Source organism: Falco rusticolus, chromosome 6, assembly GCF_015220075.1.
Source record: "Falco rusticolus isolate bFalRus1 chromosome 6, bFalRus1.pri, whole genome shotgun sequence".
NCBI lineage: Eukaryota > Metazoa > Chordata > Aves > Falconiformes > Falconidae > Falco > Falco rusticolus.
In genome coordinates, this window is record NC_051192.1 from 70,632,831 (window position 1) to 70,660,160 (window position 27,330).

The 27,330-nt window shown below is 36.7% G+C and overlaps 1 protein-coding gene across 1 annotated transcript in view; it reads right to left on the minus strand.

Annotated features, from left to right (window-relative positions):
- The window catches only part of CSMD1 (CUB and Sushi multiple domains 1), a 1,210,601-nt gene that overhangs the window by 853,272 nt on the left and 329,999 nt on the right, over positions 1 to 27,330 (minus strand). Inside the window, exon 3 of the mRNA XM_037392820.1 lies at positions 8,542 to 8,654. Coding sequence (XP_037248717.1) covers positions 8,542 to 8,654 — 113 coding nt within the window. The remainder of the gene's footprint in view (positions 1 to 8,541; positions 8,655 to 27,330) is intronic.

The following is a 27,330-nucleotide window of genomic DNA, read 5'->3' on the forward strand; positions in this document are numbered from 1 at the left end:
GCATATGTTTTACCTTTAAAAATTAAAGTTCAAGTAAAAGACAATGCATTTTGAAGAGAAGAAGCAAAGCTAGCCTTTTTATTTTCAGGTTTCGTTTTTTTTAAGCTGTCTACAACATTGATTTGCAAGATCATGCTGCACATCTGTACTGGCGTTAGCTGCAATAGAGTTAAATTTCTTCACAGTGGCCTGTATGGCGCTAAACTTTGGATTTGTGATGAGAAGTGCTGACAGCACCGGGATGTTTTAGCAATTGATGAGCAGCACTCACATAGTGTTAAGGCTTTTTCTGTCCTGCCAGCAAGTCAGCTGGGGGTGCATAGTGAGTTGGGAGGGGGCACAGCCATGACAGCTGACCCCAGCTGACCAAAGAGATATCCCATACTATTTGATGTGCTCAGTAATAAAATGGGGATGGGTGGAGTTTGGCCAGGCGGCCATTGCTCAGCCATGTTTGGAGCAATGGCACCGCTCTTCCCAAGTAACTGTTCTGTGTGATGGAGTCCTGCTGTCCTGGGGATGGCTGAAGTAAATTAATTCCTTACTTTGCTTTGCTCAGATGTGCAGCTTTTGCTTTACCTATTAAACAGTCTTTATCCCAACTCATGAGTCTTCTCACTTTTATTTTTCCAGTTCTCTCCCCCATACCACTGAGGGGGTGGGGAATGAGTGAGCAGCTGTGTGGTACTTAGCTGCCGGCTGGGATTAAATCACAATCTCTTAATACTGATTCAGATCAGGAAATGACTACAATAAAGGAATTTTGACATTTTGAAAAAAATCTTAAGTATTTTTCACAAGTTAATATTAGTCATACAAACACATACTAATGCTGGTAGATAAGAACGAACATGAAGTGGGGAATTAGTATCAGCACAGTTGCAATGATGATTTGTTAGGATGTAGATTAGATTCTCCACAATCTCAATACTCAATTGAGAGGCTACAAAGAGACAAACAATCCTGTTTTGACTTTGACTTTCCACTTTGTATCCCGTACTAGAATATGCTGTTCTGGTTTAGAACTGGCACCTCACAGCAGCAGAGGAGCAAGTCCTTGATATTTTCCTCTAGGAAACCCTCTTTTACCAAATGATTCTCCTATTGAATTTGTGATCTCAAATACAAGCACAAGTAAGAGTTTTGTGGAGGAAGGTCACAAGCCCTCTGAATGATGATTACAAGGTATGAACCACCAACACTGGGCTTGTTACTGGTTCATGCACCAAGGACAATGAACACAGTTCTTACACGTATCTAAGTCACTAGAAGGTACAAAATAATCCCTTCCAGAATCAGAGGCAGTCAAAAAGACAGTTCCAAGAATGTTCTCAAGGCACTTAATTCCTTTCTAAGGGTTACTAGCCACACAAAGGCTACCTTCGCATTAGGGACTGAGCTACTTGGGGTGAGAGCTGGAAAGCAGAAAACAGCTGACATAACTTACAATCAGACTAATATAGCAGGCAAGGCTCCTATGAAATTATTCTTCCTTTAGACAAAAAAATGTAATTGGTTGATAGTGAACCCTACTACATTTAAGTTTTATTTTCTGCCAATTCAAATAGGGTTTATTCTATCAAAACTTCCACTAACAGTGCCTTTTTTTTTCCTAGGCAATTCCTACAATTTCCAGTTGGGAAGTTTCTGCTGTTTCGGTTAGTTCAGGAAATAGCATTGCAGATTTCTGACTCCTATTCCTTTGAATATTGCTGAAACAAATATTTAAGTGGTTTACTGCCAAAAGGAATTTCACGTTTTTAACAGGTGAAGTTATTTACCCTAAGTTCTCATAAATAAAAGCTGAAGGAGTATAGTTGTTTAAAATAGTTATCATTTCTGCTATGCATGATCTCTTCATATATGAAAGATTAGAAAGAGAAGGCATAAAAGAGCACAGTCCTTACCTGTGTCTACCAACCAAATTCAGTTCCCTGCAAGTTTAGCATTTTGAGCAAGTTTTAAGTCTGTGTAATTCAGAGCACAAGCAGACTATTTTACCTATGCCTCTTCACAAAATAACTTCAATTTTGCTTTTTGTAAGTTTTCTGAAAACATGTTGGCTTAAAAATATTTTTCATTAGCTGTTACAGTTAGAGTGAACTCTGTCACCTAAGTAATTGATATTCTAGGTTATTGAAGGTCCCACAGGACAGTCCCACAGCACGGCCAGACCTCTTCTGACCTGAGAATTTGCTGCTACACATCATGTCATGTTCTGACACATGAAATACCAGATTTATTTTTAACTGCATTATTATTTCTTCCCCATATATAGTCATTAACAGTCATTCAGATTGTATCATTCCAAAAAGATGTTATTTTTTAGAAAAATTGCTAGGATAAGGAAACTTCAGTTGACAAAGTAAATCAATACCCACATTAATTCTCAGAAAACAATTACTTCCACTCCAAAGTGCAATTACAAACTTAAACCTAAAAAGATCCCGTTTCAGTCTGAGCTTTCATTATTCAAAGCTTTCGGTTTACTTGGTCACATGTATACACACACACACATTGCTGTAAGCTTTAACAAACATCTCAGTTTTAAAAAAACAGACTACCAAAACAGCAAGCAAGAAGTATTTAACTAAAAATAGAAAAGAAACATATTAGTCTATTAACAGATGTTATGGCCAATTACACTAACATCAATGGAAGATTGCTAGTGAAGATGTAAAGCTGCTAGGATTACATTTACAAGAATACCAGCACTTACTATGGTATTAATGTTAGTTTTGTTTTCTTACCAAATAAATGCTTAAAAAAAAAACCAACAGTTTGTGCCTTTAACGTTTAAAAGAATTAAAATCAGATTAAAATTTACAGTGCTTCTTTCCCCAAACATTACAGTTGAGGAGGAAATAGTTACAAAATTGGGAGAAACAAACCAAATCTTTCCCCAAAACTATGCAACAAAACATAGAAAGAATTGCATAGCTCTCAATGTCATCATTAGATATTCATTACAATCATTTGGAACTTTTCAGAACCGGATTGGCTAAGCCACTGAGGTTCAGCAGTAATATTCAAAGTGTCTGATCATTGTAACAAGCAAAATGAAGTATTACCTTACAGTTAAAACAGCACCTATGACTAAAGCATAGAAATTAACTAGCCATGGTTGAAGATTCAGAAGGCTACTCATACTAAGTAGTAGGCGATTATTATGCATTCAAGTTGCATAAAAGTTGGTATTTTCTTGCCTATTTAGCTTCCTACTCCCAATCTAAAATATTTGCCTCAGATTATTCGGTTTGTTTTGAACACCCCTATTCCCAGGGAGTAACTATCCTTATCACTGTATCAGTTTGTTGTGAGAACTACACAGCCACTAACTAATACAGTTAGACTCACAGACAACAGCAGGAAGCATTGTCAAGTGCTAACCCACTGAAAAGCAGGTTTTTACTCTTGAGAGTACAGGAAAGGTGTTTTGGTACTTGAAGGAAACAAAGAAACAAAAAACCAGGATATGTTAGCTTGAGCCCAAAGGTCTGTTGTCTTGACTGGGTCCATATTGACTGAAAAAGTCTTGGGAAAATTACCTTGGTAAATTCATGGAATTAATACAGGAATCAATGTTTCCAAATTGGCAGGAGGAAGCATTTCATTTTTTTGTTTGTTTTAACTAGTTCAAAGTATTGAACCATAAAAAGGGAAAACACACCAAATAACAGATACTCAGGGAGAACAGGAGCAGTAAGAGGGGGAGAAAAAAAAAGAAAAGTCTTCAAAGACTTTATGCTGTGTAAGTGTATCACTACCTTCTGCTCTTGGTTCTGAAAGGGATTTTAAAAAGAAGCTTCAGGAAAGATGCATAAGGCAAGAGGAGGTGACTGCCAGTGTAAATGTTAATGCTGGGTGTGAGCAGAAAGCTTTGAGAATTCAAAGAAGAAAAGAAAAAAGGAAGTATGGCCCGAGGGCAGGTAGGATAGAGGGACATGCAAGAGCTCTTCCTTTGGCAAAGAAAACCTGCTGCTGAAGAACAGAGGTCAAGGAAAAGTACTAGCGCACATCAAGTCCAGTACATCTGGCTTGCTGTTTAAACACTGCCCACAAATTCTACATTACAAAATGTGATTATAAACAACAAAAACAACCACACACAAAAAACAGAGATAACTTAAAATGAACCAAAGATTATTAACCTTTGATGGCAGTTTAATGGCAGACACTAGTGTAGCAAAACATATGCTACAAACCATGACATTTCCTTTTACATTGATGACTAATAAGGCACTGTGAATTAAACTCTTACTGATTTTTCTGTACTCAACAACCAGATTCTCTAAATGGCAGGACACTAGTAGAAGCAAGACCATATAACAATTCTACCATGCGTTACTCTAAGTTTATGTGTGTATAACACTTCAGATATTGCTGTCATTTGAAGTGTATTTTTCTATACTTCCAGCCATATGCCAGTGTTCTGTGTGGGAGGATACTTTTGACATTCCAAAGAATTACTACAATGATACAGCAATACTGAATTTTTACTTCTGTTTATAGCCCTCAAAGCACCTTTTAAAAAAGTTTGTGACTCTCATTCTAGAAAATAGGAATTAAAATTATTTTAACAGGGAATTAAATTTGCACAAGTCACAAATACTTTGTTATTTTTCCCACACATCCCACCGTCCCAAAGTCTAAACATTTTAATTGACAGTGCTTTACACCATATAAAAAGCAAAAACAGAACAAACCAAAAAACCCAAATCAACCACACATTACAGAAACAGAATCTCTCTCTCAACTCCCCAGTCCTCTGGCTTAAAACTTATTACCCAACAGCAATGGTAATAGTCAACAAATCATTTAGCAGATCAAATGAGTTGACGGATTCTCTAAACTGAAGTTGCTGCTTCTGAAACTGACAGTTCTTTTCACTGATACAACCATGTGTTTGAAAATTCCATAGATAATTTTATTTCCAGAGAATTCAAGCTTCCATCTGTAACAAATGTATAGTGTTGATGTGACCACTAAGGAAGACAGAAGTATTAATTAAAAATACTAGGGATTCTCAGAAATAGACATATAAACCTGGTGAAATCACCATATAGTAAAGAAACTTACATTTCAGCCTAAAAACTCAGCAATTGCCTAACTACAGCAGTGTCTTATTAAAGTTAGATGGCTCTCACTGGTCTCTTGCCACAAAATCAGATTTAGTTAACTATTAACATTAACGTGGTATAGGGGTGACAGCAAGCTAAGTCAGATAAATACAAAGAATCTTCAAGAGCTTAGAGCTCTGGAATGTGGTTTCACTAGCCTCATTGTTAACCTGTTTCTGCATTGTAAAAACACAAAGGATCTGACTATGTCACTGCTGCATGGCAAGCCAGGTCATAAATCAAGAACGTACTCAATAAAATGCATAGATCAGAATCTCAGCTCAGGGAATGTGATGTACTGTTCTCTCTCTGCTAGGGATCCCAGTGTGGGTGTAACTTCAGAGGCTGTTCAGTAGGGGCTGAAGTGGTTCACATGCCTTCTTTCCCCGTTCAGTGTCCTATCCACATTCACCAGCCAGCTTAAGTTAAAAAGAGCACCCTGCAAACAGTAATGGTGAAACCTCCCAACAGCACCTGCTTTGCTCTGCAAGGCAGAGGCTCAGCACAGCAAAGAATCTAGCCCAGTATTAAGTCGAGTCATGGTTGTAAAACCACTAGTCTCCCCCTGAAAAATGATCACATTTAAAGTACTGTCTTTCAATAGCAGAGCTAACTTTGAAGACATTAATACTTGATTTTTTTTTAATTTCATGAAGGTAGGAATTCTAATTAGATTAATTTTTCCTATTCAGAAGAAAGTGGCCTGTCGTAATAAGAATAAAAAAACCCAAACAACCACCAAACCAAACCCACTTGTTGTGCAGCCTCCCAGAATATGGGAAGTTTATGTAAATTGGTTCCTTCATCCATCCTAATATTTGAATTTTTCAGACCTACTTCATCTGCTACTGTGAGACAAGTGATACAATGCCAGAACAATTCCTCTGTATTCCTTTACATAGTGATGCAAAGGGTTTTTTTATTTCTTCTGCTCCCAGTCTATTAAAATTGTAGCTTTTGGATGTTGAGGGCTTTTCTATTTCTACAAGAAAATTTCTGTTACAGATCACTTCCCTAGGTATCATTAAAACAACCCAGATTTTTTTTTCTTAAACATACTATCCTTGCCAGCTGACATGCAGTTAAAACTTCGCTCCAATTAAGATGTTTAAAACAGCGTTTCTCAAACTCTGCATTACAACCCCACAGTGTCCTAAACTCTTAGATGGAAGCAGTCAGTAGCACTTCAATGCTCCCCATGTCTTCAACTGAACAGTAATTCACTTACTCAGGAGAAGAATGAAAGAGCTGGCTAAAACCAGGAATAAGTAGATACTTCTAGTAAAAGCAGACTAGCTTTGGGATGGGTAACTGGCAGAGTGATTATAAAGACTTCCAGTGGCTGGTAACATCTGGCCTGTATTCTGCTGCCCCAGAGGAACTAATCACCTACCTACTCAGCAAATTAGATGTGGCATAGGAGCCAGAAGGGGTCACTATTTAAAACAAATAGTTTAGGGAATAGTTAGAAGAGTTCTTAAAACTATGGGGCTTCAGTAACTCAGCTGGCCATTACATCAGAAATCACCCCAAGCCTTCAAAAAAAACACCTAACCCCTCACTGCTACAAATACTTCCCAAAGCTTCAGTCCCCATTGCCTGTCTGTACATTGAGATGCTGTCACTTAAGTGGCATTCACCATTTCTCTGGAGTTGGATGTCATTTTTTTGACGTCAATTTAAGCTCATGGACAATGCCAGGTTCACAGCACTAAATCTGAAAGGGGGCAGTGTTGTTTAAACAGAGAGTGGTGCTATCTGTCAGTGTTAATTACAGCTCTTCCTGCTGGGTTTTTTTACAAGAAAGTAGGCCAGCAGGAAGTGTCATTATATTACAGCCTGCGGCTCTGTGCAAGTGTTCCTAAGCTGACAGTCAAGAGACATCCTTTAGTATTCTTCACTGTCTTTTTCAATATGGAAAAACAAACTGCTCAGATTGCACAGAAAGACAAAATATGTTATTATACGCATCTGCAAAGAGAGAAAGATACAGGTATGTAGAAAGCAACTTCCTGTTGAAGTAACAAAACCAGTTCCTGGTGTGTTTGTGATTTCTGATGTTCCTTTTCAACTTACCTAATAAAGCTTATAAAGGCTATTACAATGAAATTTTCCTAGTCTTTCCTCCCAGGCCTCATCCCAATCAAAAAAAGACCAATTAGCTGATTTAGCAGGTGATAAAGTTTTGGGGGACCAAGAAAGGGAGGAACAGCTACCAAGGAAAGACATAACTGATGAGCTACTCATCCCAAACAGAAAAAACTTAAAACTAAAAGATCAGTGTTACTCATGATACCTCCTACACCTGTCTTTCATTCCTCAGCAACCCACTCAATGAGGATACTGAATTCAAAAAACACTTTAAAAAACACTATCATTTCAAAACATTAATCAAATATGAAAGATAAGATATGTGTCAATATGAAGTAGATTTAAGTATTGTTAACAAAGGGAGGTAAAGTTTCAAGGGTTCTAAGTTCTAAGAGACCTAATAGTTCTAAGAGAAACATAATCAAAGTCTACCAAGCATTTGAAGATACCTTTGGGCTCTAAGATACTTTGACTTCTGAAGTGGTAAACAATATAATGGATTTACACAGTTGCAAATTCTAGCCCTAGTAAATAGCTACAATCAAACCATACTGCTTTCTAGATTCAAAGTTCCTCACTAACACCACCATTACTTTTTTGTTTGTTTTAATTCTATCACTTAACTGGCCATAGACAGCTTTTCCAGAATAAACACTTTCGAAGAATTACATTTATGAAAACATAGAAAAAATGGCTTTGCATTTGAGAAGTAATCTGAAACTGAGAATTCTGCAACTTCTAGTACTCAAAGCCCTGTATTTTCCATGAATTAAGTAGGAAAAAAAAACCACACAAAAACACTCCAAACCTAAAAATCACAAAAATTTTTGGTAGACACAGACATTAAATACCTGGTGTTATTTTTTCCCAGCATTGTGCAGTCATCACTGTAGTCTTTTTTTTAAATTTATATATACACGTACATATTTATTGTCACTGTTATTTTCCACAATGAGAAGATCAGTGATTGATTTTCAAGGCCAGTTAGTATCCATATCTCCCTCGTTTTTATCATTAGGCATTGCCTAAAGAACTTGTCAAAAGAAATAATTTTGGAGATAACAAGAAAACCATTTAAATGAAATTACTTCTGAATCCAGCTTTGGAAGCCTGACAGATTCAATTAAAAATTCCAGCAGAAATTAAAGTATTAGTTTAAATTTCAAAGTCAAGACTATGGTTGTTATGTAGTTACATTTGAGCATGCTAAAAAAAAGAAGTTTATGCAATATTCACTGATGATTCAAACCCCAAACAATTAAAATTGAAACATCACATTTCAACATGAAAAGCATGTAGCATAAAGACCTGGTAAGAAAAGAGTTCTTACCTTCATAGATAGCTTTGAAGCCTTGAGCACTGACAGCAAAATCTGTGGTGAAGCAAAGCGTGAGGATAGATCCTGTGCTCACAATAGATGATGGAAGCTGAAATCCAGATAACCTGTGCAATAAAAAGGCACAAACAACTGTGATTTTTAAAAATAAAACATATTAGTAGGTTTGATAAGTGTTACGATAAGCATCATATTTCTACATCTGAACTGCCAACACATTACATTCTTTACCCCAATGCAGTCTCTAAGACACCTGTGCATGCTCCAACAGAGAACACCGAAAGAAGGACTTGTTTGTATCTATTGAAGACAAAGAATTTTTTTGCTAGGACTCATTTGAAGATGAAGATAGGCAAAGTCAAGACACCTAGAAGTAGATAACCAGGCCTTGACTCACACAGAGGTATCTAGCACAATTTGAGATAGTGTGGACTATCCTGTCTGTCCTCCCACTGCTTCAGAAAAAGCATGTATCTCATATGTTCAATGTCATATACATTAAATGACCAGAAAACAAAAAAACCCAAAACCCCACAACCAAACACTTCTACTTAACAGCTTCAGAAAAACTACCTTACATTTCCCATCTTATTAGCAGTCTTACCTTTACACACAAAACAGAATTCTGGATAAACTATAGTTACATTGCAATACTGATTTTAAGATTATATCCTCAAAATTAATTAAATCATTTTGAGGAAATTACAGATGGGGAAAAATGTTTACATCCTTTATTGAAATATCACTGAAGACAATTCATTAGACCTGGCTGATACTAGTAAGATGCTGGTTTATTAATGATTACTTTCATATAAAACCTAAGACACTACTACTGTCCCCCAAACACAAAACTATACCGTCAGCTTACATCACTAGCTAATTTCTGTATTTTCCAATAGGTGTTTGTGATCCACTGGGTACAGGACAATGCATCAAAGCCACCTCTGGTTCAAATTTCATGCTGAAAGAGATTCTTGAATTCACACAGTGGAAGAGCTCATTAAAAAAAAAAAAAATAATGCCAAAAACCCCAACACCACCACCACAAACAACAACATCAAAAAAGAAACAAAAACCCCAAAACAACGCACAGCAAAAATGCTTTGATATATTTTTAATCTGGATGGTTTAGACAATCCATGCCTTTAGAAAAATATTGCCTTTTAAATTTATTGTACAACTATGCTATCGTTCATTAATTGACATCAGGAACTGCAGAAAAGAATCATAAACAACGTGCTAGTACAGCTGTATCCCTGAACTTGAAATTCTTTGCAAAATTAGCCTTATTTAAGACCGCTTTCATGGTCTTCCTTGCTTGAATTACACCAGTCAGGTGGTCCTCTACCTCTTTCCAGTTCTGAGCTTTGGAAACCAAATAGACTTGGATGAGTCAGAGATCAAAGTGAGGAGAGCTTTAAATACAGGTGAAGGCATACAGTCAAGGCAAAATAAGTCAGCAAAAAGCTTTCTGCAATTTCTTCCTTTTTAAACAACATTGTCTGCCATGTGCTAATTAGCTGTTTACTCTAATCTTCTCACCTTCTGTGTACTTGTCAACCTATTACTCCTTTTCCACCTCATTTACTCCAGTTCCAGAAATAACCAGGTTGATTTTTCCCCTCGATCTTCAAACTACAGAACTACCATGCAACTTGTCACATCTTACGTTCAGACTTTTGTATGTTCTCTCACCTTCACTAGATGTTGCAATTTTTAGGGAAGCGGGTCTCTTGTTATATTTAATAAATTAGTGGTTATCGTTACTGCCCTACATCTGGAGTGTACGGTATGACAGTTCATTATTAGTGTATGTATTTTCTGATCTTTCTTACGTGTCTCTCCCTTCTGCGAGAAGGGATTCAGAGAGTTCTGGTTGTAAAGAGGTTTTTCTTCATATAGCACTACAATACTTCCTGGATCTAACGTTTTTTATTGAAATAGAGGAAACTAGCGTGCATTGTAGGGGACAGAAGGAAAATCAGGTTGAAACACACACACACAGAAAGACAGAAGCAGCTAGCCTCAACAGTTCACACCACATAGGGGATTATAAATTCCCCTCCCACCCACCCCCCAAGAAGTTTTATCAATGCAGAACTATCATGCTTTAGCTACCTCATTTCTAACCAGTGTTTGCTTCACTTGGTATGGATTTTGTTCACATAAATGAACTTATCTGAGCACTGACTGGACACCCTGAGCTCTTGTTATGATTCCAGAGCTACTGGCTTTGATTCTGTTATGATAATAAAGTATCACTCCTATAATATGGATTCTTTATCTACTCAATAAATATAATTGTTTCTGCACTATCCCCCCTGAAATACTAGAAAATCATTCTTTAGGTTAACCAACATGAAAATCCACATTAAAAGGAAGACAAACATACTCTTTTGTACCTTAAATCAGCGCACTTAAAGGTCTTACAGACATAGGAAAAGGCAAGTATGTGGTAAACTTCAAAGAATTAGTACATCAAACCTATTTTTTCAAGTTCTTTATATTACAGTGATCCTAAAAAGATTATGGAAAAGTCTCAAAGAGAAAAATTCTGTATTTCAGTCACTCAGCAGACTACCTGGGTGCCTCTACAGTAGCCTTGTTGCCCAAAATATTTCTGGAAGTGTTTTTTCATAGTATTCTAATAAATTCAGGGAGATCAAGCACCATGAAATTGAGTGCAAACAAAAACTAGATAGCAGATGAAAATCTAGAGTGTTACTCTTCAAACATTTCCAGAATTAAACACTACTAAGCTACCAAGTCATTTTCCCCCTCCCTTACTAATATTTTTGCTAGGTAGTTATAGCTCATGAATTATAACGTGTTTTGCACATTCATTTCATCATCTAGAAAACCCACACACCTTCACATGCTGCTTTACTTTAGATATGTGTCTTGGCAATTAACGTGTCGGCCTTCACTGCAACCAGAAAGGGAACTGTTTAGACAGACAAGTGTGTGTGCTAAGAAAGCAGAATCATTCCAAGTCCCATCTGCTAATAAAACTGTCATTTGATAACACTGCACTACTTCATACTGAGCATATGGCAATACTTTAAGCTTAAAATACTACTTCCTTAACTTTCAGTAGCATTAATCTGCACAAAATGCACACACTAGAAGACTTTTTAATCACAGATGGGATATATTTGTCTCATCAATAAGGAAGAGACAGAACTTGTAATAGAACACACAGCAGTACACCAGTACTGAGTTTAGCTTCTGTCGGGGGTGGAAACAAAAAGAAACAAACCACCACCCATTTCATTCTCCATTGTCATTTCATAGATCTTGACATTCAGCCATTTCTAGTGATAAAAGTCTATAAATATACATATTTATTTATTTATTCCCAATAACGTAGCAATATGTCCAATTGGCTCAGCTCAGAACTTCTCCATACTCTGTTTGTGAGGACGTATGTTTGGACTTCCTGGTGCTAAACAGGTAGTGTGGCAAGTCCTCTGGGGGTTGGCAATATGGTTAGGGATCTGCAGCAAACTACATACAAGAAGCTGAAATAACAAATTTGTTGGGCCCTTTAAAAGACAACAACTAAAGGGTGAACCTTACTGCTGTCTTCAGCTACCTATTGAAGAGGTACAGAAAAAGCCAGTTTCTTTTGGGGAGCATAGAAAGGATGGGAGGCAATAGTCAAGGGCCAACACGACAAACTCCAGTTTCGTATTAGGAAAAACACACTACCATGATAGTGGTGATACATTGAAACTGATGCCTAGAGAGGATATGGTTTGTCTACCCTTGGAAATACTGTAAAAATAGTGTCCTGGAGAAGCATGATCTATCTTCAGAATTGGCTCCAATGTCAGCAGGAGAAAAGATCAAATAACCATAGGTCTCCCCTAACCCAGGTTATTTGAATTTGAATACCATAAATAAGGTATGGGCACAATTCCCCATCGTAAGCAGCTGCTGTAAGAAAAAAAGAGAACACTGAGCTATTTGAGGAAATACAGAAATACAATCTCATCAGCCTAAGAAGTTTTAGGTTCTTTGCATATGTTTATTAGGGGTTGAACTTCTAGCTGCATGTAGTTACGAAATTTTCAGAAGTCCCAATGGCTCACATTGAAACTGACAGGCCTTCAAGCATAGTTAAAGCTGAACTGATCTTTGCAGGTGTTTTGAATACATCCGTGAAACAAAACCAGCTTCACTCCTCGCCAGTAAGAACTACTACATTCTTGTTTCCAGATTCACTAGATTTTTTTAAACATTTTGCACTGCCCTCATGGTTGAAATTGTCAAATGAAGCTTTCTAGAACAGCTCTATCAGAAACAGCTACCAAGCACGAGGAGTGTTGTCTGATGAAACCACTAACAGTAGTATGTACTGATTTCACAGTTGCCAAAAAACAGTGAGCAATTGCAAAGGAAAAATAGATGCATTCTCACCACTTTATTTGCTAGCTTATATATTGCTACAGCTGCCTGTAATACAAAGTGATATGTTCAGATTGCCACACATGACAAAATTTTGTCATGGTTTAACAAGATTTTCTGAGAAATTTAAGAGCCAAAAAAAACCCCACCTTAGAGGCAGAGGAGGGTCTGCACCCATGACGACTGATTCTCCTTTTAATTATAATATTGTGTCTTCAATGAATTAATTGGCCTGATTTGAAAAAAGAATCAGATCTGTTAAGCATTTTTAGAATTGTGCCTGACAAACACACACACACATAAGCTCTGCTCACATGTCTTCACAGCTTCTTTCCAGAAACATTCTCTGAGGAAATAACTACAATCTATTTGGCCAAGACAAAACATTCTTGCCTTAAATTAGCTATTGGATATCCCTTACAAAAGCTATTAGCCAAAAGGTTCAATGCTACTTACAACAAGGTAAAGTATAAGGCTAAGTTTCAATGAATTATCCTACAAGCAATTTTGGTCAAACCAAAGATAAATGAAAAACACTGGAGAATTTTATTTTTCTCCCTCAAAAGTGTGTAACTGAAAAACCTAACATTCCTCCCATTTTATCATAAAGTGATATAGGTCATTAACTGCCACAGGAAACAACAAATTGCTGTCTGCTATCAGTGTCTTATCTGTTCAGGTTTTACATACTATGTCTTCAACATATTTCCTCAGACGTGCCACCACCCCACAAGGCTGCAGGAGCCACCTGGAACCGGCTGTGCCCAGCCCAGCCCCGGCCGCCCCTCACAGTGGTCCTGCAGCCCCCGCCAGCAGTACAGCCTCCATGATAGGAGCAGAGAACACTTCAAAAGCATCATCTGTTTATATACACCTCAATTTTTAAGAAGTCAAATCATTAATATGCTATCTTAGTAATTTGAATCAGTTTAACTACCTGAACACATCTGGATAGAAGAGAAGCTACTGCAGTAATTTACAAGAATGTGACAGTAACTCCAGTTATTCCACAGAAAATAGCAGCAACGCTATGAGAACAAACTGAAGCCACTTGCTATCGGCTGAGAAGAGTTACCCACAGGTTAAGCCACCTATTGGTACAAAGGGCAGGAGACCAGCATACCCGTTCCAGCAAACCAGGCTGTTACCTGCCATGTGTGAAACCACAGAGGCCTGATCTTCAGCATTTACATCCATTCTGTTGCCAAGACAAAGTGAAGATTTAAAACCTGACTCAGATACCATCTCATACATAAAGGAACAAGGAGCTACTATATCATTAGTACAAGATCTGTAACTTGTAACTGATTTTTTGTCACAGAAGACAGGCTAAATATATATATATTTAATACTACTACCCTTTGTCTCAACTTTTTTAAGTCACAAGAAAAAGGGAAGACATACAGAACAAATCCAAGGTCAAGTTTTTCATTCAGAGGCTCTAACTTGGTGGCTTATCTCAAGCTTACAGTAACACTGACTGCTCCCTTAAAAAAACTGTACAAGAAACACTAGCAAGCAGAGACCTAGCTCAGAGAGCACACCCAGGCTTCCACACAGGAATTACCCTGCTTCCCCACCTCTGCAGCACAAAGAAAATAAGACAGCAACCCCTCCTCACATTGGTGTTATTCAGCTCTCTTTGCTAAGGGAGAAAAAAAAAAGGGGGGGGGGGGCGCGGGGAGACAGGGGGGGACCTAAACTCCCATAGCTCTCACGTTTGTTACTCTGGCACTGCTGAAGTCTTCCTCAGTGCTGTGTTCTCCAGGGTCAAACTCTTCCACCTTCAGGTTCTCTCAGGTTGTAAGTCCAGAGCAACACCCCAACACTGCTCTTCCAGTCCCTGACTTCCCACCACCCCTCTCCTTAAGAAACTACCTTCAAAGCCCTCCTACCAGATGGCCACAAAATTTCTTCTACCTGCTGTCTCCCCTGCACCCCTCTCAGATGCTCCCCGATACCTCATTTGATTAATTAACATCAGGTGGCCTTCTATCCTGCTAACTAGAGACGGTTCAGGTGTGCAAACCACATCAGAAGGGCACTAGCATTAGCAGTACACAACAGGTTCATCTCTTACCTGGGTGCTCCTTCTTCTGCACTTTAAAATTTATAATCTCAGGTTAATAATTGGTTCTGAATAGGCAAGAAGTAGATTTTTTAAAAAAATCAAGACTTTCATACAGTGAAATACATGTACAATTCTTCCATGGTAGTCATATTAAAACTTTCTGATATTTCCTGTGACTTTAACTTAGCTAGGAATTACTTGCAGTAATTAAAAAATTACTGTTTTGCTGGTAAGGGAAGGATGGAAGCAACCAAAGACAAAGTTCTACCAGTAAAGTCTAGAAGGCTCATAATCAAAACTCACTGAGTTCAGTCACTATGCAGAAAAAAGCTGTAAGCTTAATGATTTTTATACATTTAGCCCTCAGAAAAAACAGCTGATTTCTCTAGATGCCACCAAACAGCCACAATAGCAAGGCTCACATCTGCTACAGGAAGCCCCGATGCTGCAAAGCAGTAGCCAGTGACTGCAGTTACTGGCCATCAGTAAGGCAGCAGGAAAACATGAGATGCATTGGCCCATGCCAAGCCAGTATGTAGCCCCAAAGGGGACCGAAGTGGAGGCGGGTCCCAGGAAAGGGCTGGGGCTGAGGGCATTGAGGCAGCTGTGGCTGCTGGCAAAGGCCTGGCAGGTCTGGGCAGCTGGTGGGCTCCAGCATGGTGGGATCACTGGGCAGATCTGAGAGAGAGGAACTCCCAGAGCACTTGCTGCTGGTGGATAGACCCAGCAGGATTTGTTACACTGAGAAGAAAAGGGCTTGCCTAATAGGAAATCACCACACTTCCCCATAGTCCCAGGCTCCAACATAGTGCAAGCCACAGAAAAAGAAAGCCTGTTCCTGTCTGAAATACATGGCAGTCACTAAGACTTGTAGCTGCCACCTAAATAAACCGCTAGGTCATGGCACTGCACTACAGCTACACAGAAGCACCTTCTTTTCCTGTCAGACCTTACCATTATATCACATATTTTCTTATGATTTCTACCCGTTCTACACAAAATGCAGCCGCAGAAATAGTTTCATATGCCTCTGTCCTAAATGAGACTGAAAGAAAACAGCAGTTAATATAAAACTGGACAAGGTAGTGCTGTAAAAAGTGCCAAAAATAAAGTAGTACCATAAGCCATTATTGCCAGAGGGAGAAAAACAGTGTTTTACCTTTAAAGAGAAAGAAGTTATTTCAGTTACTATAAAGCTAATGACTCTGTGCTCAAGAAAAAAGGACTGAAACTTTAAGATCATACATTCCAGGTTAGCAATGACATGAGCAGACTACATTTCTGCCATGTGACAGTACACAGATAGTCAGGTGTGCTGGGTATGAGCCCAAACAGACCCAGTAGAAGTAAAACTACACAGATGCAAATTAAATTGCGATTTAAGTCAATAATTATATTCCAAAGAAATCCTATTTTTAGAAAACTATGTAAACAAGTTTCATAGGCTGAATTATTTCTTCAGGTCTGTTACCTCTAACTGTGTATCTGTTAGCTCATAATAACAGTATGATGAGTTTAACAATAAAAAGTATAGTTGTAAGACCATTGTTAGTAAAAGATTACAGGTGAGTTCTAACATTTTTTAACTAAATGGGAATCAGGAATTGAGTCGGCATTACTAAGACCTCTCAGTGATTTTTCTACCTGTACCCTGTCAAAAAGTTTAAGATATAAAATTAGAAAACATTTGCATTATTTTTTTAAGCTTTATTATGTGAATTTTGTCTGTTTACCCTCACATATGGATTTCACATCATGTTCAATCATCTTTTCAGTAGGTACATCAAATTAATCCAAAACAGTGTATGCAAGTACTCTGTCATTTTACAAAACTTCAGTTGTGAAGCTAGCTTGCATTTCCTATGTCATAAGGCTTTTGAGAAAGCTCTACATCAGTTTGGAACAACATTACAGCAATGAACAGTTGATTCAACTTCAAAATATATGATGAATTTTATTTGAAAACTTGTTTTATGGATCTGCTATAAATCATCCATAACATTGTAGATGATATTCATGCTCCAACTTCTGAGTTATTTGGAAATGGAAGATGTATGGAAATCTTCATCTGAGAAAAAAACAAAACAAAAAAAGGAAACAAATCAAAACACCCAAAACCTCAAAACCCTGTCATAGGAATCAAATGGTATTTTATGCCTCCACTAAATGAAATCTAGAGAGAAAAAGTCTGTGAAGAGGACTCTTTTTTTTCTCTTCACAGGCCAGCCACTAATAACTGAAAAATCACACGCATTTCCACCTCCCTAGGTTTTACAGGCTCACCTTATACTACAGTATCAGAGCACCTCCACAAAAACCAGTGAAATGAAGCCAGTGTAAATGGAAATGGAATGGTAACAAGTGGCTTAGAAGCCCTGCAACACACAAAAATTGCCTGAGGGGGGAAATAAATCAATTTCTAAAGCTTTCTTTTAACATTTTTACAAATTGGATTACAGTAGTATTGCCAGCTGAAAAAAACCCCACTATTCCAGCCTTTTTGGTGGCACCACTCTAAGCAAAAGCCTCAAGGCAAAGGAAAATATGCTGGCAAGTATTTGACTAGATCAGATTTTAGTACAAACAGTATGTTTTTCCTTTGAAGCAATAGGGAGAGAGGTATCTAAAAAAATATGTTACTATCCAAACAGGAGTGTATTTAAGAGTTTATATAGTGCTCAATGTTCCTTCTGTAAGGAAGACTAAAGATTTGTGCCTAGAACTTTATTCTGGCAATGTGCAAAGCTTCAAATGTGGCCTATGGTATGCAGTAAAATTTTGAATACTTACATGGATTTGCAGATTTCCATTATCTGTTTTGCACAGGCTAGACTATGTCATTTTTTTATTGCTCAATTCAAAATGCATACTAACATACCAATGACTGAAGTTATTCCCATTAGTAATCTGAGATCTGACTGTTCTTTTTTTTTTATCGAGATACATACCCTTTTGGATTAATGAAATAAAATAGGCAATATAATTAAATATTAGTATGTTTCTAAAGAATAAAATATTCTATTTTAGTATTTTCTAGTCTTTAGTATTTTTCAACTGCTTTTGCCAAAATGGGATTTTTTTCCCATCAGATTTTTTTTAAAAAAGAGGAAGAAAAAGTGATACAAAGTTATCAACAACCTAAGTTTAAAAAAAAACAAACAAAAACAAACAAAAAACCACACCTTTTTAGGCTTAATTTTGTTTACCTAAACGTATGCTCTCAGTAAAGCAATCAGATCCAAAATATTAGAAGGTACATGCTTTAGGGTTTCCACATCTTAGTTTCCCATTGCAAAATAAGGATAAAATGACAAACTAAAAAGATTCTTTTGAATTCAGAGGGATTGAACACATCTTCTATGAGGAAAGGCTGATAGAGTTGGGATTGTTCAGCCTGGAGAAGAGAAGGCTCTGGGGAGACCTTATTGCAGCCTTTCAATACTTAAAAGAGCTTCTAAGAAAGACGGGAACAAACTTTTCAATAGGGCCTGCTGCAACAGGACATGGGGTAACAGCTTTACAGTAAAAGAAGAGATTTAGAATAGCTCTAAGGAAGAAAGTTTTTACAAGGAGAATGGTGAGGCACTGGCACAGGCTGCCCAGAGAGGTTGTAGATGCCCCATCCCTGGAAACATTCAAGGTCAGGTTGGATGGGGTTATGACCAACCTCATCTGGTTGAAGATGTCCCTACTCATTGCAGGGGGGTTGCATTATATGACTTTTAAAGGTGCCTTGCAACCCAAACCATTCTATGATTTTATGTTTCTATGAATTCAAGTACATTGCAAATTGTAGATAGATCCAGAGTTTGGGGCTAGGATTGGTATATTAAGTACTTCAAATCAAAATAAAGCTAAAATAATGTGCTACTGTCTCATTTTGAGCAATTCATTTAAGTGTAGGGGATCTCCAGATTGTTTATAGAGTTTGGAAATGTTTGTTAGAGGTGTAAGACAAAAAATTCTGTACTTAAGGAAGAACAACCAATGAAGTCGTTCCAAAACCAAAAGCTTTTGGAGCAATAAAGTGAGACCTTTCCTTCACTTTCTGTGTCTTTCCAACCTAAGTATATTTTCAGCTTAAAGAATCTTCTCAGTGTTATTATGTTTTATACATATTATAAATATGCCCCTAGGAGTCTTTTCACTTGATAAAATAATGTATCCTGTTTCAGAACTGAGGAACGGATTTTCCTTCATTGTCACCTCATTATGACTTTGCTTTTTTTCCTGAAGTTAATTGTTCTGATGATTCTGTTTTTAAAGGGATCAGGCTTTGACAGTTTTAAGACTCTCTGCACAAAGCTCACTATATTAACTTTCTGCTCCTGTGTTTTACTCCCAAGAGCTATGGCATTCTTTTTTCTATGCAAACCTTTGAAGCCTGTCTATTATTTCTACCCATCATATCAGCGTTTAGTACAGTATACATCATTTAGTACTTGAATACCTCTTGTCAAAATTGCTGTCTGGCATGTTTATCCTTTATAAGAAGTCTATCAGGTATTTCAGTGGGTCATAAAGTTCACTTTACCTAAATTAAACTTTAAAAAAAAATCTTTTGCAGATAACTAGTTTTTATATTTTCAAATGGCACTTAAAAGAAGGGGCTACTGCAACTAATATGAAGTAATGGCCAATTCTGGAAATGTTTGAGAATTATGTGAGTTCTTTGGGCTAACTCTACACTTATTATATTAAGTATCATATACTTATATTTTCCTTCATTATATCACTTCTCATCTCCTTTGTACATATTTTGCAATATCCAAAACTCTCTGGAAGATAGTCGTCTGTGTAGTTCAGCGCTTCAGTTTAAATATTATTCCTATGTAGAGCAGGCGTAGTCTGTAAAAGGAAAGGGAGAGGTGCAGCACATACAAACATATCTGACATAGGCGGATTTCAACACTGAATCCATTTACAGTGCAGACAGGTGAGACTCAAGGGTAAAACAGTAATGCAGTTTCTTTCTCATCCTGTAATGAGGATCATATACCGTGGCAAAGACTCAGAATCCTTAAGAAAGCTGCACACTTAGTATGTAGCTATAAAAATTGGCACTGGTTGTTACTATATGCTGAAGAATTTAATTTTGTATCTTTGCTGAGACTGTTACCTGTTCTAACAATATTTAACTAACACATTTTTAATATCTTTATTGTGCCATACCAGCACTTACCATTGTATTTATTTGGCATAGCAGTTAATGAATCTCAGAGGACATTGACTTTTATAACCAGGAGTTTTTTCTTAATTTTTAAAGCAAAAATCACGTATGTTGATATGTCAGTTTATCATTATTTTCAGAATATCCTTGCTTCAAATATATCCTGTTGCAGTATATGGTGTAGTTTAATGTGCTGAATTCCCATTGTGATCTACCTCAAGTTGCTAGTATGCATACAGATTTTAATGATTATCCTCAAATTGCTGTCTTTATGGTTCCACCTTATCAATGTGCCCTCTGATCAGTAGATCTTCAACAAATTCAAAAGTAATGAAGCAGAACAAAGTCCTATTAAATTTAATAGTGAACAAATTTTGGTAGCTTCAGCCTGAAATATCACATCCCAAAAGTAAGTTTAGAAATATGTCTTAATTAAGAGAGATTTCATCTTGCTTTCTGAGCATTTTCTGTGCTTACACTTTAAGTCATCTCAGTAGAGGTTTGCCCTAGGATGCATAATTTGATGCTTGAGCTCCTCCTATCAGAACATTCTATCTTGTTCTCTTGTCCTCTAATCCTCACATATATAATATATCATTTCAGGGCTTATGATCATCATTGAGATTATCTATAGTAATATCATTTTTAGTTTGGAACAAATTGTTTCTTATGGATGACTTGCCCTAACAACTGTGTTTATGTGAGTCATATTTTGCTAGTTTAAAATGTTCACATTCAAAGTGCTTCTTCCAAAGAAAGGATGTATGCAAATTCTTTTTTGTTCATAATTTCAGCAAAGTTCCTGTTAAAATTGTGTGGTAATATTTATACATTAGCCCCAAGCAGTGGGTGTTACCTAGTTACCTGAAGCAAGGTACATATTAGGCAAATTCTACCATTAAGTGTTCGAGATCTCTGGAGGAAAGTGGCAATGCCCTGCATTATCTTTTAGGTTATTGCATGTCAACTACTCCCACACATGGTCTTGTGGGAGCTGGCTGAAGCTGCCCTTATTTACCCATGTGTGTTCAGATGATGTAGGATCTTGAATATCTGAACACAGGTAGTTCTGTTTACCTTTAACACAGTAGTGGATACCACCAGCACACTTAGGTGGTCTGCAGGTTCTGACATACGTTTCTACAGGCAGCCTAGAGGCTACAAGAAGGAAAGGGCAGACTTAACATTCTTTGTTATGTAGGAAGTCAATGCTGACAGAATTGCTATTGCAGAAGAACTTTTTATTTTTATGCTTTCCATCTTAACCTATTCAGAACCTGACTCTTACTGTCAATTTTTCTCACTAATTTGAACAGCTTTAGTTAAATGCATTGCTTAGAATTTCTTTGCATTTAGATATATTTTTATTGTCACTGGCTTATATTTATGAAGAACAGTCAGTAAGCTTGGCTTTTGCTCATGACAGTGTGTACTTCTCCAAATTGTTATTTTAATATGGTGTAAGATGGCTTTGGGGAAATAGCTTCCCAAGTCTCTGAAGACCTTTGTGACCAGGAAAGGTTTTAAGGCCAAACCACTGAGGAAGATTCCACGTGCCTGTGGGACAGTCATGCCATAGGCTACAGCAGTACTTAGCTATTCCCTTGACAAGGTGTAAATATGGGGTTTACCTACCTTGCCAAGTAATAGGTGGTAGGGAAATGAGTAAGAGAAGTATGAAATGTCTAAGAAGCAATAACTACTATTCAGATGGATGACGGAAGAAATACAAAAAGCAAGAGAACCACTGAGACCAAAATAATAATGGGCTTAAGAGGAGCCACCTATGCAATTGAGAAAGAAAAGCAGAAGGTGTGAGTGAAGACTGATTGTTCCAAAGAGATAAGGAAGAAAGAAACCGTGGAAAGGAATGTCTTGTTTTATGGGAAAAGAAGGTATCTTTAGTTAACACTAAGAGAATTTGGCTGACCTGGCAAAGACTATCCCACCAATTCTCAGGAAGGGGTTATAGGGGACGTTAGTAGAGACTACTGAACACTGAACTGAATGACAAAAATCCATTTCTGATGGATTTCTTTTTTTTATTATTTCTATTTTATATTCTAGATTATATTAAGCTGCATGTAGCAAATGGAGTCAACCATTCTCCAGCATTTGGCTCCTACATAATCAACATCTAAACCAGTCTTTTTCTCTCCAATGACTTTGAAAAAAAGCCTAGGCAGATTAACCTGCACCACTATAAAGTTTGCCATTTTGTCATACCCCTCACCAAAAAAAAGCCGCCTGGACTGAGAGATGAGTTGGGGGTGAGAAAGGCAACTGAGAAAACTGTGTAAGGTTAATGACAATTCTCTTTCCTAGTGAATAAGAAGAAAAAGGTAAATGCCAGCCAAGATGACAGAACACAAACTACTACGAATGCTGCCTTTCTTGCTGTTGCTGCTAATGAAACCATCATGGTTTACAGAAGTTAGGTTTACTCAGAGGTCAGTTATCAATGTGAACGCAGAGTTACTGTTTCAAACAACTGAACAAAAGTGAACCCTGAATGTCCAAATGCAAATTCACAAGGAAAGAGAAAACAGAAGAGGAAAAGAGTGGATACTTAGTGAAGTATTGCCCTAAAAGGGGGGAAATAAGAAAAATAACAACTGGAAGAATCAAGAGGAATGCAAAGAAAAAGGAGAGCTATTGTTCTCTTTCATCATACTTTTTAAAGCCTCTTTCTCTTCTATTTTCTTTTGATTGATGATTTTTTATGCTTTTTTATACATTTTCTAAAAAATAAAAATAATTAAAAAAAACAACCCCAAAACCCATCAAATGTAATTGGTGTGGGTTTTGTTTTTTCCTATCAACCACTTTGTACTTCCCATAATTCTATGCTACAATGGAAAGATTCGATTTACCTTCTCTCTGTTCTTTTTCTCTTCAGTTAGCTACGACTTATTTCAATGTCGGAGGGGGTGAGGGGTTCAAGGGTGGTGTGTTATCACATTTCCTTATGTGAGCAGACTCCAGTGTTTGCAGTCTGTCATTATTCACCATTCTTTTCCTTACAAACCTATATTCGATCGTGGTATGAAAGAGGTATATGGACTAAATAACCTAATGGAGTTGTTTCAGCCTTACCTGCTATAGACCTGTAGCTGCAGTTTTATTAACTGCTGGCCAAACACAAAACCTACCTTTTATTGATTTGTTGACAGAACAGTGTTACTTAATACTGAAGAATGAGAGCACTTTCATCTTTTAATTTCCATGTGTTTGGTAGTGTTAAAAGCTTTTATATTTTCTGTGTAATTTGATCTGGGATGCATCTTTTAATGAAGAAAATCCACCTATCAAAATAAGTCACTTTTCCTTCCATATCAGTAACTATTCTGTAAGTGGGTTTGGTTTTGTTACCATATTAAAAAAAAAAAAACCACCACCAACTGGTGTAAGAATACATGTTCTCATGGAACATTTATTCTATTTAAGATATCTAAAGCAATTTTAGTGTGTTCTTTATGGCTACATTTCATTTTTTCTGCTCCTTCTAGACTCTTTGGTAAGAGATAGAGAAACTGTGATTCCTTTCTGGATATGTGTACTAGGGAAATGTTTTTTTCTGTTCTATGAAAATACTCACATTTAAAAAAAAAGAAGTCCTTTTTTTTGTTTCTTGACAATAACAAGAATTTGTGGGATGTCATCTTTTTCCTGTGACAGGGAGTTTTGAGACTTCAAAGAATGATGAATAAAAATTGGACAGATTTAACTTTCCTTGCTCTCAGGAGGTAATTCCTGAAAAATTGCCTATTCTGATACAGGTGGTAGCAGCTGCAATAGTAGTGTCTTTTTTGTTGTAAGCAAAAAATAGCCCTGAAGTTTTGAGCTATTTCCTTTTCTGTATTTTACTGAATTAAGTACAAGCATACAAAATATTAATAAAATAGTACCTTTTCCATTGAAAAAGACCTCTCAGTGGAAGACTCAGTAATTCTAACCATATCCTTCATCTAGGAGACAAATTCAGTTATGACTGACCAGAATAATACATATAATTTTGCAAATCACAGCATCTTAGATTTACATTAACTGTGTGATGATTGAGAGGTAAAGAATTTAAAGATCCACAGCAGATAATGCACTGACAAAATCTGGAAGTCAGCAGATCTAAATTCCCTAATGATTTGACTACATGAAAAGGAAGTGTCAGACAGGAGGGAAACTACTAGCAGTGTGTTCAAATCCAGGTTTTGGACTAGTCTTATCAATTTTTTTATTAACAACTGAACAAAATAGCAGGAGCATGACAGTGAAACAAAATTAAACAAAAATGTTAACAAGAAGGAGGATTAGTTTATAAAACACAGACATAATGATTTAAATGATGAGACAGCATTGAAGGCTGTATTAAAAAAAGCATAGATTGTAAAGTAAGATAGACATCTCTTTAGATAGGATGAATAATTTTTCTTTCCTTGATGCTGAAGGAAGCTGGCCTGACCTCTTGCCTAATTTTACAGATAAAATTAGTTGAGAGGAATAATATTTCCAGAGATTAATAACAAGGAATTTAACAAAAAACAAACAAATAAACCCATGAATATTGGAAAAACTCAAATGAGTGACTCAAGAAAAAGCCATTAAGATGCTTAGAGGCAGAAGGACATGACCCGTGTGAGGAACATGATGAGGAAATTGGAGAAAATGTGGCAAAAAGATAATCCAAAGCAGTGGTTTATGACCTGGGAGGGAGGGGTTAATATGGAAGATGGAGACATACTCTTTGTATGCCCATTGAAAGGATGACACACAACAGTCTGGAGCTGCAACAAGGAAAATTCTCACCAAATGTAAGAAATACATTATAAAAGAATATTGGACTTTCCAGTACCGTGTTACTATTCAAACAGAATTTGCTCTTAGGAAAATTATCTGGTTTACTACACAATACTACACAGCACTACACAATGCCACCCAATTCAAACTGTAAGCCATTAGTTGTATAGTTTGCTGCTATCGCCACAAGCTGCCAGAAACAGCTTCTTCTGCTTGAATTACAGTGACCTTTTTAGGTCCATTAACTCAGTTCATCCTTCCTGAACAGCTCTGATCATAATTTTTTTTTCTTTTTTCTTCTTTTCTGAGAGGTATCAACCCCTCTATTTTAGGCTAATGATATTGGTATTGTGGAGTATTTGCATAGTAAACACATGCTTTTTGAGTAAACACTATTCTTTTAACACTGGAAATTTAGCAGAAAAACATAGCAGCTGAAAGTGCCATGCTGAATATCGTATCAGTCTGACAAGTTTGGTCAAACTATTAACCTAAGCCACTACAACAGGCTGAAAAAGAAGTATCTTTGGTAGCTGCCTTGTAAAGAGAGGAAAGCTCATATTCTTATTCTCGGAGGAATAATTGGCTAAGTAGATTTTTAAAATAGTAACACTGAAATGAAATACCAATAGCTATTTCCAGTATTTATTTTACGTAATACATATAATATTACTATAATAGATAATAATATATTATTATAATAGATATTATAATATCTTTTAGGTTTCACTTATAAATATCATGCTTAATATATTTCTGAACAACAGATATACTATTAATATGTAACAAAGATGCAATCGACTGACCTCTCATTTATACCAAAGGTCTTTCGATATGTACTGTTAGTATTCAGTGCATACCACCATAGCTGAAATAAAACTAGCCCAAATGAAAATGAATAGTTAAATAAATGTAAAACATTTGTGTTCAAGTCTAGCTTGCCAAAAGCACAAGCAAACCAAACTATGCATTAAAAATCATAAAAAAAAGAACAATCAAGATGACTGTTTTACTAACGCCTCTCGCCATGAAGCAGATAACCCAAACTAAACTCTAAATTTACACTAGCTATCTCCACAGCCAATGATGGTGAGAAGAAAAAAGAGGATATTTTTTTCCAGTCATGCATCTTGCACACTCTTTCCTGCCACACTCTTCTACAGATAAAGATTAGTGTTAGTAACTATGGTATATGAAAATTAAATCCCACCAAACAAAACTTTTCTGGTTTTATTTTTTCATTTTTTAAAAAACAATATCACTTCCTTCTTTTTCCCCTTTAGGCCTTGAATCTTTAATCTAAGATCAATCTATTTTTATTTATTTTTAAAACTGGCTTCCCTCACGTTACTACATACTGAGTTTGAGGTATGGTGGATTCCATGCATCAGCTAAGGTTTTTCTAGTGCTAAATAGGAAAGAAGGTTTATTTTACATTGATTATAAAAGTCTATTTTCCTGTTCATACATCCCAGTATGGAGTTTTGTCTTTTATCCTATGCAGCAATTTGACAGTTTTTGATATGAATTCAAACCATAAACCTCAAGGAGCCTGTAAGTCTTTTTCCAGAATGTCTACCTTAGTCCTTCTGAACTAGTCACTTAGCTGTTGTCATTTAAGGGATGTTTAATAAAGCTTAAAACACAGATCTTCACAGTTTTAGGAATCACGAAATATTTTGAAAAACTACCCAAGAAGACAGCAGCACCAGAAGAGCACTTGGACTTAAGTTTAATTTCCTCTTGTGTACTGATTTATTTTAATACATGCGCATCACAATGTTAAAAAAAAACTTTAAGCATTTTGGTGAGTCTGCAGAGACCACCGCGTCATATTCTCTTTATTAGCATACTTGTCTGCAAGATATAAAAGGAACAGCAGTAAAATACCAACCAGCCAATGGATTCATTAATAGGTTACTCTTCAAGAAATTCAAATCTCTTATGTGGCCTTAACTTGTCAGTGTAGTCAGTATCACTACTTATTCTGATACATCCCTTTCACATAACGGTGCAATATTCTCCCTCAATAGAAAATCACAAATATTTCTTTAATGCATTGCTAAAATCCTGCTCTATTTTACAAACATGAAGGATTACTCATTTTACCCTGTTAATCCTTTCATCTGTTCCAAATAACTCCCATGAATGCACTCCAGGAGGTAGAGAGACAAAACTGAGTGGTTTTCCAAAGTAACGTAACAGAAGAATTTTTTTTTTAAATGTGATGCAAATTGAGAACCCCAACCTGGACTCACTTTAGCAATATGTGAAACTTTTAACATTTCCTCTAACTCTGGAAGTGAAGTGTCTGACTAAGGTATTTCAGTCATAGATT